The 17,050-nt window shown below is 56.4% G+C and overlaps 2 protein-coding genes across 5 annotated transcripts; both read left to right on the top strand.

Moving 5' to 3' along the window:
- Nucleotides 1-153: 153 nt before the first annotated feature.
- On the top strand, nt 154-12,027 carry NLRX1 (NLR family member X1). Of its 4 annotated transcripts, none has more exons than XM_046685835.1 (10): nt 154-288; nt 1,946-2,076; nt 2,642-2,711; nt 3,182-3,270; nt 3,829-4,448; nt 4,847-5,668; nt 8,679-9,274; nt 9,553-9,639; nt 10,434-10,685; nt 11,147-12,027. In XM_046685835.1, exons 2-10 carry the CDS (start codon nt 2,007-2,009, stop codon nt 11,466-11,468), a joined length of 2,928 nt encoding a protein of 975 aa, XP_046541791.1. In that variant the 5' UTR covers nt 154-288; nt 1,946-2,006; the 3' UTR covers nt 11,469-12,027. The 4 variants fall into 4 exon arrangements, with proteins under 4 accessions (XP_046541791.1, XP_046541789.1, XP_046541793.1 ...); XM_046685833.1 differs by having other exon boundaries at nt 177-399; XM_046685834.1 differs by lacking the exon at nt 154-288 and adding an exon at nt 408-1,326.
- A 495-nt stretch (nt 12,028-12,522) lies between these two features.
- NHERF4 (NHERF family PDZ scaffold protein 4) lies at nt 12,523-17,030 on the top strand. The gene is made up of 11 exons (XM_046684902.1): nt 12,523-12,539; nt 12,910-12,937; nt 13,085-13,158; nt 13,494-13,705; nt 13,977-14,166; nt 14,266-14,402; nt 14,680-14,884; nt 15,103-15,299; nt 15,397-15,624; nt 15,768-15,967; nt 16,219-17,030. The coding sequence occupies exons 1-11, from the start codon at nt 12,524-12,526 to the stop codon at nt 16,229-16,231; spliced, it is 1,500 nt and encodes a 499-aa protein (XP_046540858.1). The 5' UTR covers nt 12,523; the 3' UTR covers nt 16,232-17,030.
- Nucleotides 17,031-17,050: the final 20 nt, after the last annotated feature.

Genomic DNA, 17,050 nt, shown 5'->3' on the forward strand with positions numbered 1-17,050 from the left:
AGGGCAGTCCCAGCGGCAGGTCCCTCCCGGCTGCAGGGATGTCCCCGGCGGAGGGCGGGGCGCTGGAGGGCGGGCAGGCGAGGCCCCGCCCCGGGCCCGCTTCCCGGGCACCCGGCCTCTCGCTGTGCCCTCCTCCCGGGTCCCCACTGGCCGCGCGCGCCCGGGCTCGCCCTCGCCGGTGCCCGCTGCCAGGACCGGATGCAGGCGGGCAGGAAGCGCCGCGCGGGGCCTCTGGGAGCAAGCGGGAGACGCCGGCGGGCCGCGGGCTCCGGGCCTGGGCAGCCGCGGGTAAAGGCCCAGCGGGCCCCGTCGCCCCTCGCCCCCGGCGGGGCCGCTGCGCGGGGCGGGCCCGGGGCGAGTGCCGCTGGGGCTGCGCGGCCGGACGGTAGGACGGAGCCGGTACGCTGCGTGGGGGGCACTCTGGCCGGCTCTCCGCTTGGGCTCCGAAGCCATCTGCATCTCGAGAGCTGTTTGGGACCCAGTTTGGGGCAAGGAGCGCTGGACCTGTGGGAGCACAGCCCCCGTACCTTTGTGGCTGTATCCCTTCCTTTCTCACTGCCCTAGAGACTTGGGTGATCGCCAGAGAACTGCTCTCACCACCCCCGACCCCTCCGCGAGTCCCATCTTGAATCAGTGGCCCTGGATCTCGTTTTACCCCCTTGACCTACTTTCTCCCAGCTTTCTCAGCTTCATGGCTCTCTTAACCCTTCTCCAGCCCCTGGGGCTGGTGCTCTGAGCCCTAGCCCGCCCCTCCAGTGGTTGGCCCTGCTGGCAGGTGGGCCCAATGCAGCCAATTCTCCTTAAGTTTGCCCTGCCCTTAAGGAGCCACATCTCAGTGGAGACCAGGTGCCAAACAGCAGCATGCTCCATTTAAGGGAGCTCAGAGGGATCGGGAAAGACTTCCCAGGAGAAAGGACCTTTGAGCAGAGTCTTAAAAGATTGGGTAGGATCTGGACAAGGGAGGAAGGTCATTGCAAACTGAAGAAAGTGTATGAACAAAGTTAGGAAAGTGTGAGCAAGAATTCAGTGAGCCTGGCAAGTGAACTGTGAGTCGAGGGCAAACTCAGAAAAATAGCTTGTGTGGGCCAGGTGTTTGGACTTTGTAGTAACCTAGGATTTTAGGGAGACAAGTGGTGGCTGGGATGAGGGATTGGAATGGGATGAGACTGAAGGCAGAGGCCAGTAAGGAAAAGGGGGTCCTTGGAAGTCCTGGAGCGTCTGATGCAGTAGGGACGGGCTGGCAAAGCACTGGGAGGACCGATCAGTAGGACTGTTGACTGTCTGAAGGAGGGGCGAGGATTTAAAGACAAAGGTCGGATTTCCAGCGTAAGTCGTGCAACTGGGGAGATCTGCAGTAAAGTAACTTAAAGGGGAGGGGGCATGATGAGCTCAGTTCTGCCTGCATGAAGCTTGAAGCACGGGGGGCAGGATATCCATATGGAGATGTCAAGTAGGAAGTTCATTCATGCATTTATTTATTATTTATGCCAGCCTCAAAGGCAGCTTACATAAAAGTCACAGAAGATAAAATGATAAAACCATTAAAACTCAGCTAAAAGGACCTGATAGCTAGGGGAAAAAGGCAGAGGGGGGCGGATAGTTGTTGCTGGAAAATGTTGGCTCAGAAAAGCCACTGGAAATGAACACAGGACTCACCTGAGCTTGCTTGCAGCCGGCCAAGCAAAAAAGGACACCTAAAGAAAGCAGTTCACTGGGCTGGAGCTCTGGGAGAGGCGATAGGTGGTAGGAGATAAACTGGGATTGTTCAGGTGGGGGATATAGGAGAGGGAGGAGATCTGAAGGCCAGGCCAGGGCTTTGGCAATGCTGACATTTAAGGAAAGGCTGACACTCTCCTCAAGAGGAAGGCCTTTCCTTGGCCTGCATGGGGAGGTAGGGGTGGGAAGGTGGGGTGTGTGTGGTCCATTTGCACCATTCTTCCTGCAGGGGAACAGGATAGAAGGTGGTGTGCGAGATCCCTTGGGCTCCGACTGTCTCTCCTGCTGCCATGAGCTGGAGCCGCCATGTGCCCAGGGCGTCCTGGGGCCCTGGTTTGGGAAGAGTGTTCCAGCCAGCAGGTGAGCAGGAAGCAGGGGTTTCTGTTTTTACCTCTTCCTCTTCAGAGTCCAGAAGGTGCCTGCAAGAGAGCAGGGATCCAGACGTCAGGTGTGCTAGCTCCAGCTCTGTGGTTCAGTAGCTTTTGGCCTTGGGTAAGTCACCTCACCTCCCTGAGCTTCCTTTTTCCCATCCTAAAATAAAGGAGTCGGACTAGTGATCTTCGAGGGTCCCTGTAGCTACATAAGTCCAGGAACACTTGTCTGATTTTATTTTGCAGGCAACAAATATTTATTGAGTGTCTTCCATGGGCCAGACCCTGTGCTAAGTTCTAAGTATATAATTATGAACCAAAACAGATGTGATCCCTGCTCTCATGGGGGGTGGGCAGAGGGGTGAGACGGAAATGAATGTTAACCAAATAATTACACGATGAAGTATGAAATTGCATAATAACTGCTACAGTGGGGTGGTACGTGATGCTATGAGAGTAAATAATGGGGGATTTGATATAGACGTGGGGTCTGTGTATTGGTGGCGGAATGTGAATGGGATCTGGATGCTGTTTCATCTCCTTTCTCTCTGTAGATGAACGTACCTCCTTCCTGATCCACTGGAGTTGGCCCCTTAAAAGGGAGCGTCCTCTTGGGCCCCCTAGGTGAGGTCTCAGTGTCATACCTTGGAACACATCTGGGCACAGCAGAGGAGCCTGGGAAGGGTCAGGCCTTGAGAGAGCTTGATCCCTGAGGGGGAGGTTGGTCTTCTGGAGGTGGGGAGGGTACAGAGTCAGCTACCAGGTCTAAGAGGAAGTTGGCTTACATCATCAACGGCACAAGTCACAGTGGTTAGCCAGAGGGAGGACCTGTGGGAAGTGGGTGGAGTCTGGTGGTGGCCAGCCTGAGTTCCAGGCAGGCAGGCAGCAATGGGGAGCTGGAGGGCTAGGAGTGAGGCCTCAGTCCCTGGGAAGGGTCTGAGAGTCAGACAAGGCTCTCAACTTGAGTGTCCAGGGTCAGGCCTGGATCTCAGAAAGCCAGAAGTCCGTCAGTCCAGACAGGCCTGGACTCAGAGCCTGTGCAGAGGCTGAGCCCGGTAGCCAAGCCCCGGCTCATCCCTTCTCCTTGCTCTCAGGGCCTTTATACGCCATCATGGAAGCTCAGCAGACAGTGGTCCCCCATCAGGGAGGCATGGACAGTGGTTCCGGGGCACCTCTGCAGCTGGTAAAGGGACTGGCTCCTTAGTGAGCCTGAGGAGGGGGGCTGGCTGGGATCCTGGTAGGGGGTCAGGGGGAGGGGCCTGGAGGGAGAAGCAGGCAGGAAGAAGGAGCAATAGAAGATCCGCTGCCATCATCCATCAGTGGGCCCACCCTTCCTGGCCCCATCATCCATCTGTCTGTGTATCCCTTCCTGCAACACTATTGCAATGCACACTTACTGTGTACAAAGCACTGGGAAGGATAGATCATCCCCATCCACCTTCTGCAAACTGGGTCCAGCAGTCAGGTGAAGATTGCATACGGATAACCATGTAGCCAGTCAGCCCAGGCTCAGCATCCCTCATCCTGTGGCTCCCCACTTTCTGCCATAGGGGCTCCAAGCTTTCTGGACAGTCTGTATTTTCTGAGAGAGTCCTGTGTGCCCAGCACCATTCTGGGCCCTGCATCTCCTGATGCTGTGTCTTGACTCTGCAGCCTCACCCTACCACCACCCTGGCTGGCCCTAAGCTTCTGCATCTCCCTGCCTGTTTCCCTGACCTGTTCTCCTTGCCTTCCCATCTAGAAGCTATCCAGCGGCACCGCCGGAACCTAGCTGAGTGGTTCAGCCGGCTGCCCAGGGAAGAGCGCCAGTTCGGCCCAACCTTTGCACTAGATACAGTCCATGTAGACCCTGTGATCCGTGAGAGCACCCCTGATGAGCTGCTTCGCCCCCTGGCGGAGCTAGCCCTGGAGCATCAGCCACCCCCAGCCAGGCTCCCCACACTGGCCCTGTCTCAGCTCTTTGACCCAGATGCCTGTGGGCGCCGGGTGCAGACAGTGGTGCTGTACGGGACGGTGGGCACAGGCAAGAGCACACTGGTACGCAAGATGGTCCTGGACTGGTGTTATGGGCGGCTGCCAGCCTTCGAGCTGCTCATCCCCTTCTCCTGCGAGGACCTGTCATCCCTGGGCCCTGCCCCGGCCTCCTTGTGCCATCTTGTGGCCCAGCGCTACACGCCCTTGAAGGAGATTCTGCCTCTGATGGCTGCTGCTGGGTCCCGCCTGCTCTTTGTGCTCCATGGCTTGGAGCATCTCAACCTCAACTTCCAGTTGGCGGGCACGGGGCTTTGCAGTGACCCTGAGGAGCCAAAGGCACCAGCTGCCATCATGGTCAACCTACTGCGCAAATACATGCTGCCCAAGGTGAGTGGCCCCCTGCCCCGCCACCACTGCCCCCTGACTTGCCCCCTAAGCATTTTTGTGTCACAGGCCTGCATGTTTATTGGGTAGGAGCACAGGGCTCTTGGTTAATTCAAACCCTGCCCATCTACTTCCCAGCTGTGTGTCTTTGAGCAAGTCAACAACTTCCCCAAGCTTCTGTTTCCTTCTCTTTTTGAGTTGAACTGATCAAATGAGATACTGCATATTACGAGCTAGGCGCAGTGCCCTGGATCGTAGTAGGTGCTCAGTAATTGGGAATTGTAAATTATTATGGTTAGTATCATCTTCCTCCTTGGATACTCTGTCTTCGGGGGCTCCCTGGAGAGTGAGGCAATCAGAACACTAAGGTCTTTCTTAATCCTCAACCATGCTTTTCCCAGGCCAGCATTCTGGTGACCACCCGGCCCTCTGCCATCGGCCGCATCCCCAGCAAGTATGTGGGCCGCTATGGCGAGATCTGTGGCTTCTCTGATACCAACCTGCAGAAGCTCTACTTCCAGATCCGCCTCAACCAGCCAGACTGCGGGCACGGTGCTGGGGATGCGGGTGTCTCCACCACGCCGGCTCAGCGTGACAACCTGGTGCAGATGCTCTCCCGGAACCTGGAGGGGCACCACCAGATTGCTGCTGCCTGCTTCCTGCCCTCCTATTGCTGGCTTGTCTGTGCCACATTGCACTTCCTGCATGCCCCCACGCCGGTCGGACAGACCCTCACGAGCATCTACACCAGTTTCCTGCGTCTAAACTTCAGTGGGGAGATGCTGGAAAGCACTGACTCCTCCAAGTTGTCCCTGATGGCCTATGCCGCCCGAACCATGGGCAAGTTGGCCTATGAGGGGGTGTCGTCCCGCAAGACCTACTTCTCCGAGGAGGATGTCCGTGGCTGCCTGGAAGCTGGCATCAAGACGGAAGAGGAGTTTCAGCTAGTGCATGTCTTCCGCCGGGATGCCCTGAGGTTTTTCCTGGCCCCGTGTATCGAGCCAGGGCACCCGGACACCTTCGTGTTCACCGTGCCCGCCATGCAGGAATACCTGGCTGCCCTCTACATTGTGCTGGGTTTGCATAAGACCACTCTGCAGCGGGTGGGCAAGGAAGTGGCCGAGCTCGTGGGCCGTGTGGGGGAGGATGTCAGCTTGGTCCTGGGCATCATGGCCAAACTGCTGCCCCTGCGGGCCCTGCCTCTGCTCTTCAACCTGCTCAAGGTAACGGCCCCCGTGTTCCCCGTTCGCCCCTTGCTCCTCTCCAGGAAGGGAACTGCTGCTTCCCGCATAGCTGTGAATCCTCTACTTGGCTCTGCTTGCAGATTTGGGCAGTCTGACTGTTAGTGGGATCGGGGCAGCAGGAAGGGAGAGAGAGAAGCTGCAGGCTGGGGAAGGCTTGGAGGCTGGGAGGGGAATTGGAGGGCACAGGGACTTTAACAACAATCCTACAACCCTGACAACAGTTTTCTTCTGGCACCTCTCCTCCGGCTCTTGGTTGCTGGGAGGCAGGGGTCACTATAGTCCAGGGTCTGTCCTCTGCTCTGCGGGCCCAGAAACTTGGTTGTCTGCTCCCCCAGAGGTGATTAGACTCCAGGAGTGATGACTCATCCTAACGAAATCACCAGAGACAGGTTTATAAAGCAGATGCCATTTTATTCCTTTATGCCGGGAGGATAAATGGCTTTGGTAATTGGTTTAGGACAGTCCATCCGGGGTGCAGGTCTGCTCCAGAGACCAAATTACAGGCCTGAGGACTGTGCTGTGAGCAGGGTGGATGCACTAAGTTTTTGAGGGGAAGAAGGACCCACTCTCTGCTGATGTCTGCAGGGGCCTTGTAAACGGAATACTGTTATCATCCCTTTTATAGATGCGGAAACTGAGCCTCACAGAGGCCATGCCACTTGTCCATGGTCACTCAGATAGTAAGTAGGATAGCTGGGGTCTGAGTCCAGGTTTGTGATTCCGAATTCTGTGCTCTTTCTGCCAAACTTTACTGATGTGTTCTATATATTTCTGTTACGCTATGATGCCTTGCTAGGTAACCCTGGTCCTTTCTAGGAATGTTTCAGTAACTAGTCCTGAGGAGGCAGAGCCCTGGTCAGTCCTGGCAAAATTTTAACAAGTTTTCCCTTTTTTTTTTTTTTTAAGAAGTTCTTTCTTTTTTTTTTTTTAAAGATTGGCACCTGGGCTAACAACTGTTGCCAATCTTTTTTTTTTTTTCTGCTTTATCTCCCCAAACCCACCCCTGTACATAGTTGTATATCTTAGTTGCAGGTCCTTCTAGTTGTGGCATGTAGGATGCCGCCTCAACGTGGCCTGATGAGTGGTGCCATGTCTGCGCCCAGGATCCGAACCCTGGGCCGCCGCAGCAGAGTGTGCGAACTTAACCACTCGGCCACGGAGCCGGCCCCAAGTTTTCCTTTTTTTTTGGTGAGGAAGATTGGCCGTGAGCTAACGGCTGAGCCGGTCTTCCTCTATTTTTGGTATGTGGGACACCACCACAACATGGCTTGATCTGTGCCCAGGATCCAAATCTGCAGTTCCCCAGGCCACTGAAGCATGCAAACTTAACCACTCCCCACAGGGCTGGCCCAAGTTTTCCTTTTCATAGATAGCAAAGCATCAGGGTTAAGAATAGAGATTCAGTAGGGCAGCTACCTGGGTTCAAATCCAGGCTCTACCACTGACTAACTGTGTGACCTTGCACAAGTTACTTAACCTCTCTGTGCCTCAAAGTCCTTATCTGTTAAGTGAGGTTAATAATATAATATATATCACTGGCCTAATATGAGGATTAATGTATTCATCCTCAGGACCCGGCACATAGTTAGTGCTATTTAATTGTGTGTTAAACATGAAACCAGGCTCAGGCAGCCCACTTCTTCTCACACTGTTGCCTCAGCCAGGACGCTGAGGACCCCACCCCTTTGAGAATGTGCCCGTCTTGCCTGGATCTCAGTGAGAGGCTGCAGTCTCCTGACGGGATTCAGAAAGGCCCTCAGTTGTTTGAGAGTGCACGAGAATGAACACCACACCCACAAGCCCTCTTGGAGGTTGGGTTGCCTAGTAGAGAGCTGGTCCCGTCTGTTCCTCCATGATCCCGTGGATTCAGTTTCTCAGGGTGACGTTTTCTCATCCCGTCACCAGACAAATGTCGGGGGAGGGGCGCATAACCTCCACGGCAGGAAGCTCACCTATAAAAAGTGAAAAAGACAAAACTGGACACTAGAGGAGGAGGCACGGAACGACCTCGTGGCCGCTTGCCGAAGGAAAGGGCCCTCCTGTCCTTTCAGAACCACTGCGGGGATGGGAGGTAATGTCGCAGAGCTCCCGTTTCTCCAACAAGTATTGGAGGGCCTGCTGTGTGACAGGCAATGTGTTAGATTCTGAGGAAAAAGCAATTAACACGATCCCAGGCTTCTGCCCTTTTGGATTGTGCAGTCTGAACACGAGCAGGTCAGTGTATAATGAAAAATCGTGGTAAGCACCTAGAAAGCAAAGTGCCAGGTGCTGTGACTGTGTGCAAGGGTTGGGGGGACCTTGTTTGGGGGAATAAGGAAAACCTCCCTACAGGAAGGGCATTTAATCTGATCCCTGGAGGATTTGCCAGGAAAAGAACTGGGGGAAAACGCCCCAGGCAGAGGGTACCACTTTGAAGGAAGAGAAACCTTGGCACTGTCAAAAAAGTTTAAAAAAGAGAAAAACCAAAAGGGCAAGAGCAGAGTGAGTGAGGGTGAGAGGCCTGTGATGAAAGCACCGTGGTTGGCAGGGGCCAAATCCTGCAGGGCCTGGAAATAGGGGCGACATCAGGCATTGCTGCTGTGATGAGGATGAGGACGTTGAGGATGGTGATGTATTTATAAAAGCTAGCTTGGTACCAAACTGAATACATAAAATATGCTAATTCTTTCCCACCCCTCCCTGGGCTTGAAAATATATGAGGTGTTTGGGAAAAAGAAAGAATTTCCTAATTTCTGGAGTACGTGAGACAAGTGTTGAGAGAAAGGTCAAATTGGGGCCAAATTATGAAAAGTTTTCTATTCCCTGTGGGCAGTAGGGAGCCACAGAAGATGTTGTAGGAGGGGAGTAGTATGATCAGACAAATTGTGCTGCAAGTTCAAGGGAGATCGCGAGGCTGAAGCTGTCAGAGAGAGCGTATCCTCAGCCAAGCTTTGCAGGCTGAACAGGCCCACAGGAGGCTGCAGTGCCCTCCTCCCGCTTCCTTTCCCAGGTGGTTCCTCGAGTGTTTGGGCGTGTGGTGGGTAAGAGCCGAGAGGCGGTGGCCCGGGCCATGGTGCTGGAGATGTTCCGAGAGGAAGACTACTACAACGACGACGTCCTAGACCAGATGGGAGCCAGTATCCTGGGCGTGGAGGGCCCTCGGCGTCACCCAGATGAGCCCCCCGAGGATGAGGTCTTTGAGCTTTTCCCCATTTTCATGGGAGGGCTTCTCTCTGCTCACAACCGGGCCGTGCTGGCTCAGCTCGGCTGCCCCATCAAGAACCTGGATGCCATGGAGAATGCCCAGGCCATCAAGAAGAAGCTGGGCAAGCTGGGCCGGCAGGTGCTGCCCCCCTCAGAGCTCCTTGACCACCTCTTCTTCCACTATGAGTTCCAGAATCAGCGCTTCTCCGCTGAGGTGCTCAGCTCTCTGCGCCAGCTCAACCTGGCGGGTGTGCGCATGACACCCCTCAAGTGCACGGTGGTAGCCTCTGTACTGGGCAGTGGAAGGCATGCCCTGGACGAGGTGAACTTGGCCTCCTGCCAGCTGGACCCTGCCGGGCTGCGCACGTTCATGCCTGTCTTCCTGCGTGCCCGGAAGCTGGGGTGAGGACCCGTCCTCCTGCACAGGCAGGAAAGGAGGAGATGGTTGGAGGTGAAGAGGTGGGAAGAGAAGGTGCTAGGGAAACCAGAGGTACTGAGGAAGGGCCAAGGGGTAGGATGAAGAAGTCTGGTGTGGGTGGAGGTGACAAGGGCAATAGACGTGAGGGTGGGTGTGAACTGCAGAGGCAGGATGGTGAGGAAGGGGCATGGTGGATGGGCAGGCTCGGTGCTGAACTCCTTCCTGGGTTTCTTACCTCCCCTCTCGCCACCTTCTGCTCCAGCTTGCAACTCAACAGCCTGGGCCCTGAGGCCTGCAGGGACCTTCGAGACCTGCTGCTGCATGACAAATGCCAAATTACCACCTTGCGGTGAGTGTTCTGGGAGGGGGCCCGGAGAGAGGCTCTTGCCATCCTGGTTGCCAGCTAAGTAAAGTCAAGGGTGCTCCCTGTCTCACAATATGCCTGGCACAGGCCCGCCCATGGTGTCGTAAAGGGGGTGGGAGTCTAGACCTTGTCCTGCCCCCCCAGCTCCAGTATCAGCAGCAACCAGGTGGCAGGGAAGATGCCACCAGAAATAGGTGCTAAGAAAGCCCCTCACATGGCTAAAATCAGCCTGGGGGAGGGGGAGAAAAATACCCAGGTCGGTTGCCTGGTAACTGTGCCACCAATCCCCTCCCAGGATTTCCTTGTCGCCTCGCAAGGATGACCCTAACACGGGGCACTCTGTAGATGTTCCCAAAGTGTTGACTGATTTACTAGGAACCCAGATGCCTGGGTTCTCGATTTCTGGTTGGAGAAAGAGGAGGCGGATGAGGAAAGAGACAGGAGAGAGGGTGAGAAGGATGGGGAACTGGGGTCTGGGGAGGAGCTGCGATGGGGAAGAGGAAGGCAAGTGGTAAGGATTAAGAAGAAGGGGAGAGGGGTGAAGGGAGTCAGAAAGGAGACTGAAAAGAGAGGAGAAGCCAGCTTCCACCCACTCTCCCTCCTCTACGCTGCGCCACCCTCATCCCCCTGTTTCTCCGTCCTCTTCTCCTGGGCCTGCAGTTCTCTCTGCCCAGGCTTGTCTCCACCATAGGCTGTGTGCCCTTTTGGCCCAAGTCCCGATGCCCAGCACAGGGCATCTGCCATGGGCCCTCATAACCTTGGGGTGCTTGTGGCTGTAGGCTGTCCAACAACCCCCTGACGGCAGCGGGTGTGGCCTTTCTGGTAGAGGGGCTGGCAGGGAACACCTCACTGACACACCTGTCCCTGCTGCACACTGGCCTTGGGGACGAGGGCCTGGAGCTGCTGGCTGCCCGGCTGAACTGTAACCGACAGCTGCAGGAGCTGAACGTGGCCTACAATGGCGCTGGCGACGCTGCGGCCCTGGCCCTGGCCAAGGCTGCCCGGGAGCACCCTTCTCTGGAGCTGCTACAGTAAGTCTCGTCCCCGGTCCCATCGCCCCACCCCAGCCTAAGACTCTGTTCCCAGCCCTTCAGTCCTCCTTCCCTCTGTCCACTGTGCTTTTCCTGCCACAGGGGGTGGGCCTGGCCTGAGCCTGTCCTCTCTTCCTGGCTTCTGTTTGATCCTTGTCGACCTGCTTCTAGGCCAACTCACCCCTCTGTGATCGGCACTTACCCTGCCCTGATATCCTACCACCATTCCTCCTGGGGTCCTGGTGGCCCCATTCCTGCTGTCCCTGGCCCCACTGAATCCTAGGAACCCCTGCCTCCCTCTGGCCACTGCCCTTCCTCTCTGACTTGTTGCAGACACTCACCCCATGGCCTTCTGCAGCCAGGGGATGAGTTGTGAGATGCCCTCGCTCTCTGTCTACCCCTCCCTGGCCCTCCTTCTCAGAGCCTTGCTGAGTGACATCTATTCTTCTCTCTCCTGCTAGCCTCTACTTCAATGAGCTGAGCCCAGAGGGCCGCCAGGTCCTGCGGGACTTGGGGGGCACTGCTGAAGGTGGTGCCCGGGTCGTGGTGTCACTGACGGAGGGGACAGCAGTGTCTGAGTACTGGTCAGTGATCCTCAGTGAAGTCCAGCGGAACCTCAAGAGCTGGGATCAGGGCCGGGTCCGGCGCCACCTTGAGCTGCTGCTGCGGGATCTGGATGATAACCAAGGAGCCACCCTAAATCCTTTGCGCAAGGCCCAGCTGCTTCGAGTGAAAGGCGAGGTCAGGGCCCTCCTGGAGCAGCTGGGAGGCTCCGAAAGCTGAGACAGTGGCAGCAGGCACCTAGCTGTGTGACCCCCGGCCCAAGCCCCTTCTCTCTGTGGCCTCCTGGCTTGCACTACTACTTCTAGAAAGATCCCTTCAGGGGTAGAGGCAAAGGAATGGGCACAACTGTGCCAGTTGCCCTCCTGGGGCATATCCAACCAGTGCTCCTAAGCCTGGAATTTCTAGGGTCGTGGAACATGATACCTCCTCTCCTTTCAGCTAGAAGGACCACAAGATGTGGCATTTTGGTGGCCAAATTGCCCTATAGTGCCACCACCAACCTCACCTCTCTCTCCTCTCAAGGAGCCTCTGATTGTGCCACCAGGAGGCACACTTCCTATGTCTGCCTTGCCAGGGGTGTTGACATCCAGATGTGCTGGAGGGCCTCCACCTCCTGCTGTTAGGCTTTCTGTGGACACTGAGGGTGCCCACAGCCACTTTCCTCATTGGTGCTTTCTCCTCCCCCTCACGCCACCTTGATCACAACGGTACCTTTGCTCGGTTGCCTCCGGGGACATGTGCACTGACTTGCTGCTATTAAAAAAATGTGTGTCTTCCACCTACTGTGGCCTCTTCCTTGCTTGGTGGTTTCAAGGAAGGGCACTGTTCTTGGTTATTTGGGTTGAAGTACTGACCACTGTCTATTGCAAGTGGTTCCTGGACACTAGGTTCAGAGGCCATGAGTGCTGGGGGGTTGGGCAAGAACAAAATATTGAGGTAGGGGGGAGGCCATGCTGGGCCATGGGGCTCCTATGACCCTTTTCATACTTATCCCAGGCTTGGAATTACAGTGACCAGCAATCTACCTTTCTCTGCACAGCGAGGGAGCTGGGACAGCCGCAGGGTCTCTGGATAAAGTTGGGGCCCAGGAACGGGGGCGGGAGGAACACATACACTTCCCCAGAGGATAAGACTCTCTCTCCCCCGTTAACCATTACCCCACTGCTTCCAAGGCAGTGTCTTCGAGGAGGCGGGACATGGGGAGGTAGGTGGGAGGGTCATCTGGTTTCAATGGACCTTGTCCCTACCTGGAGCACTGGGTGGTTGCTTCAACTATGGAGGCAGCTGCAGGTAGGAGGCGGGGAGAACTCCTCCGGAGGGGATATCAGGGCTGTCAGGGGGCAGATTGGGAGGCTGAGGCTGTGGGTCCAGGGCACGCTTGATGTTGGGGCTTGGAGCCCCTGGCAAATAGACTGGCAGTTAGGAAGAGGTGAGTGGACAAATCTGTCTTCCTGGTCCACGCCCTGTACTGATATGCTCAGATTTCTGTGCCAAGGACAGGAGGGAAGGGGAAGGGAGGAGAAGGGAAGATCCTTTTGGAGCAGAACAGAGCAGGCAAGACCTGAGTTTGGGGTTCCCTTAAGTCCTTTCATAACCGTGGGAGAAGAGTCTAGGGGCTAGAAGGCGCCTCTCCTCCCCACACCCTTTCTCTGCCCAGCAGATCTTCAGGACACAGCCTCGTTAACTCTGTAAGTGCCATGCTGTGAAGCGTTGGGGAGGGGGGTAGGGAATCGAAGGTGGGGAGCTCTTCAGTTGGCATTAGCACGTCAAGTAGAGCCTAAGATCCAAGTCCAGATGGCAGCTTTCTCCTGCCTACATCCCTTGCCTCTTTGCAGGAAGTTTGAGTTTAACCCAAAGCTGGGCATTGATAATCCCGTCCTCTCCCTGGCAGAAGACCACGACCCCTCTGGTAATCCCCTTGCCCCCTAGGCAACCATTCTCTTTCCCCAGAGACACTAGCGCTCCACACAGCCTCCCATCTCCTTGGTAACCACTCACTCGGTCTCAGTCTGATGACAGCCTTGGTGGGGAGTAGCTACGTGGGCGGAGGAGGGGGCGGGGCATTTCCTTCTGTCCCAGCCACTCCGTTCAAGTGATGTTCAGCTCCGCTGCTCAACACCCAACCGGGTAGAAAGCCCGCCTGGTGCCCTATCACGGGGGCAGGCTCTGCCAGGCACAAGGTGGCTAGTACTTGGGTCACATCCCTTCTCCTCTCCCTTTTCTGCTGCCCACCTCCCCCTCCAGAACTCTGGAGTCTGGAGCGGCCTCGTTTCTGTCTGCTGAGCAAGGAGAAGGGCAGAACTTTTGGCTTCCACCTGCAGCAGGAGCTGGGCAGGGCTGGGCATGTGGTGAGCATGGTGGAGCCAGGCACCTCTGCCCAGCGCCAGGGTCTTCGGGCAGGAGACCGGATCCTAGGGGTGAACAGCCATGTCGTGGAACGTGAAGACCATGCAGTGGTGAGGTTGGGCTGGGACTCCCTGTGGTACAGGAGAATGTTCCATAGTACCTCAAGGAGAGAAAAGCTGGTTGGTCACCTCCCTGGGTATATGGGGGCAGGACCCAAGCCTCAATTTCCCCCACTTGCCAGAATTTAGGGGTGCCCAGGCCAGAACAGTTGGGTGAAGGCATCCAGAAAGGTGGTTCCCATGGTGGAAAATGTAGGTTCCAGGGAGGGGGAGTTGGCAAGAGGGGCCAGCCTCACCCTCACCCCGTGTGCCCTCTGCTTAGGTGGTACGCCGCATCCGGGCCAGTGGTCCTCGGGTGTTGCTGACGGTTTTGGCGCAGCATGTGCATGATGTGGCCCGAGCTCAACAGGGAAATGATGCCTGCCTCTGTCCTACTCTTGGCCCGGGGGTCCGGCCCCGGCTATGCCACATAGTGAAAGATGAGGGTGGCTTTGGCTTCAGTCTCACCCAGGGTGAGCTTAGAGGCTCGGGAGGGAGGTCAGGATGGGGATCTCAGTCCCGTTCCAGGCAGGCAGCAGACTGAAACTTGCTTTTTTTTTTTTGGCTTCCAGGACATCGGGGGCCTTTCTGGTTGGTGCTAACTACTGGAGGAGCAGCTGAGCGGGCAGGGGTGCCCCCTGGGGCCCGACTGCTAGAAGTGAATGGGGTCAGTGTGGAGAAGTTCACTCATAACCAGCTAAGGAGGAAGGTATGGCTGCCTGCTTCCCCACTCATCCTCCACCCATCTGGGCCTGGGGCCCCTGCCTCCGCAAGCAGACTCCCACCCCACGCACCTCTTCCCCTGATCTGATCTTGTACCCCCGTCACCACCATCCTTCCCTTTACAGCTTGTGCTAGGCCCCTCTCTTCCTTCGCCTCCCCAGTGCCTCAGGCCTGGGTCTGGGAATATGAGGCGCTGTGAGGAGATGCTGCTTCTGCCCTCCCTACCCAGGTGGTTGAGCTGATGCTATGCTGGTCCCCCACAGCTTCGGCAGAGTGGAGAGCAGGTGACCCTGCTGGTGGCAGGGCCAGAGGTGGAGGAAAAATGTCGCCAGCTGGGAATGCCTCTGGCTGCACCCCTGGCAGAGGGCTGGGCACTGCCCACCAAGCCCCGCTGTCTGCACCTAGAGAAAGGGCCCCAGGGCTTTGGGTTCCTGCTCCGAGAGGAAAAGGGCCTTGATGGTCACCTTGGTGAGTGGGGCCCTGGGGGTGGGTAGGGAAAGTGGGCCTTGGGGTGGGCACACGAGTGTATACATACGCCTCTCAGTATGAGTGGTGTCCCTGTCTGAGCCCCAGCCCTGAGCCTCCGCCTCCGTGTACTCCCTGGTCAGTCCCCCAATGTGCACATGGTGGCCTGGGCTGGCACTGGGGGTAAGTAGGGAGGAGCAGTGAAGATGTCTATGTCCCAGGGCAGTTCCTGTGGGAGGTGGACCCAGGACTGCCAGCCGAGAAGGCCGGGATGCAGGCTGGGGACCGGCTGGTGGCTGTGGCTGGGGAGAGCGTGGAAGGGCTGGGCCATGAGGAGACAGTGTCCAGGATCCGGGCGCAGGGCTCCTGTGTCTTCCTCACTGTCGTCGACCCTGAGGCTGACCGCTTCTTCAGCATGGTGCGAGCTGAGGGGCAGGGGCTAGGGTGGGGGAGGAATGGAGCAGGGCTCAGGTGGAAGGGGAAGCAACAGTTTTGTCCCATCTGCCTCCTTCCAGGTTCGCTTGTCCCCACTCCTCTTCTTGGAAAGCACAGAGACTTCTGCGTCTCCCCAGGACACCTGCTCAGCCTCTCTGGTTGAGACCAAGAACCCACCAGTTGAAGACATAGCCATGCCTCCAGACTCATGTGGCTCCCGCCAGTGCTTCCTGTACCCTGGGCCTGGTGGTGGCTATGGCTTCCGACTCAGCTGTGTAGCCAGTGGGCCTTGTGTCTTCATCTCCCAGGTGATGGATGCCCCATGGATCTTAGATCCTTTCCATCATTTGCCTCCTGATGAGCCTTCCTCTGTTTCCCTCCCAGAGCCTTGGAGTGCCCAGCAAACTTTTCCATGATGTTCCATGTTCTGTATCCCCCTCTACACCACCAGGTGACCCTAGGAAGCTCAGCTGCCCGGGCAGGGCTGCAAATGGGAGATGTGATTCTAGAGGTGAACGGGTTTCCTTTGGGTGGAGAGAATGACCTGGAAAGGCTTCAGCAGCTGGCTGAGGCTGAGCCACCCCTGTGCCTGAAGCTGGCAGCCAGATCTTGGCAGGGCTTGGAAGCCTGGAATCCCCAGGGTCTGGAGAGGTGAGGAAGAAGAGACAGACGGACTGTGAGCAGCCAGAGAAGGACAGTGGGGAGCCAGAAAGGACAGCAAAGCGGGAGGGCTGCAGGTGAAGCAGTGCGGGGCATGCAGGTTGAGACTTTAGGTCATGGTAGGTGGGGGCAGAAGGACCCAGGGAACAAGCCCCATTCCTGGGCATTCCATTGCAGGTCGGGGCAGGAAAAAGATACTTTTCCTGTCCCTAAATGACCTTTTCCCTTCCCTCTCTACTTAGGACTGGGCTCTAGCCTCAGATCTGCTGTGGTGCTCCTCTGGTTGGCATAGACCTGCCAAGTGACTTTCCTGTCTTAAATCTCCAGCCGGAGGTAGTAGGAGTGGAGCTGCTCTCTTAAGCCAGAAAGTGGAGCTCTGGGACTCTGGACACCTCCAATCACAGGATTGCCCAGGGTCTCCCTCCCTTCCCATGGGCCCACCATCCAGAAGAAGGTGTGTCAGAGGCCCCAGGCAGGCCCACTAGGGAGCCTGCCCTGTGACTCCAGAGGAATCATGTGGGAGCTTTGGGAGTTGTGCCCCAAGGATGAAGTTCTGCCTGAGACTAGTGGTGTGATTTTGTGATTTATAATAAGAAATACATATTTGGTCTTCATCTCCTTTCCTGGCACAAAGGTCCTAAAACCCTTGGAATTTCCTAAGTAATAAGAGCAATACAAGTGTCTTCTGTTATTTATAACAAGCCCCTTTCAACGACACCTAGTTTTGTTAATGAGGTGACTTTTGGAAAGCACCTAAGGATAGGGAACTGGTTGCCAGGGGAATGAGCCATGTGATTGGAAGGTTGGAACTTCCAGCCTTACCCCCACCCCCACGCCACCCTTGACCTCCTGGGAGTGATCACCAATGACCAATGGTTTAATCAGTCATGCCTATGTAATGAAGTCTCCATAAAAACCAAAAGGACGAGGTTCAGAGAGCTTCGAGGTTGCTGAACACGTGGAGGTGCTGGGAGGGTAGTGTGCCCAGAGAGGGCGTGGAGTTCCCATGCCTGTACCTTGTCTAGGCATCTCTTCCATCTGGCTGTTCCTGATTTGCATCCTTTCTAATAAACT

Source organism: Equus quagga, chromosome 14 (genome assembly GCF_021613505.1).
Source record: "Equus quagga isolate Etosha38 chromosome 14, UCLA_HA_Equagga_1.0, whole genome shotgun sequence".
Lineage (NCBI taxonomy): Eukaryota > Metazoa > Chordata > Mammalia > Perissodactyla > Equidae > Equus > Equus quagga.

Coding starts and splice junctions, on each gene's coding strand:
- NLRX1 (XM_046685835.1), top strand. CDS start 2,007: ATGAGCTGGAGCCGCCATGTGCCCAGGGCGTCCTGGGGCCCTGGTTTG. Junction 2,077..2,641: donor AAGAGTGTTCCAGCCAGCAG/GTGAGCAGGAAG, acceptor TTCTCTCTGTAG/ATGAACGTACCTCCTTCCTG. Junction 10,686..11,146: donor CCTTCTCTGGAGCTGCTACA/GTAAGTCTCGTC, acceptor CTCTCCTGCTAG/CCTCTACTTCAATGAGCTGA.
- NHERF4 (XM_046684902.1), top strand. Junction 13,706..13,976: donor AACGTGAAGACCATGCAGTG/GTGAGGTTGGGC, acceptor CCCTCTGCTTAG/GTGGTACGCCGCATCCGGGC. Junction 14,885..15,102: donor GGGCCTTGATGGTCACCTTG/GTGAGTGGGGCC, acceptor TCTATGTCCCAG/GGCAGTTCCTGTGGGAGGTG.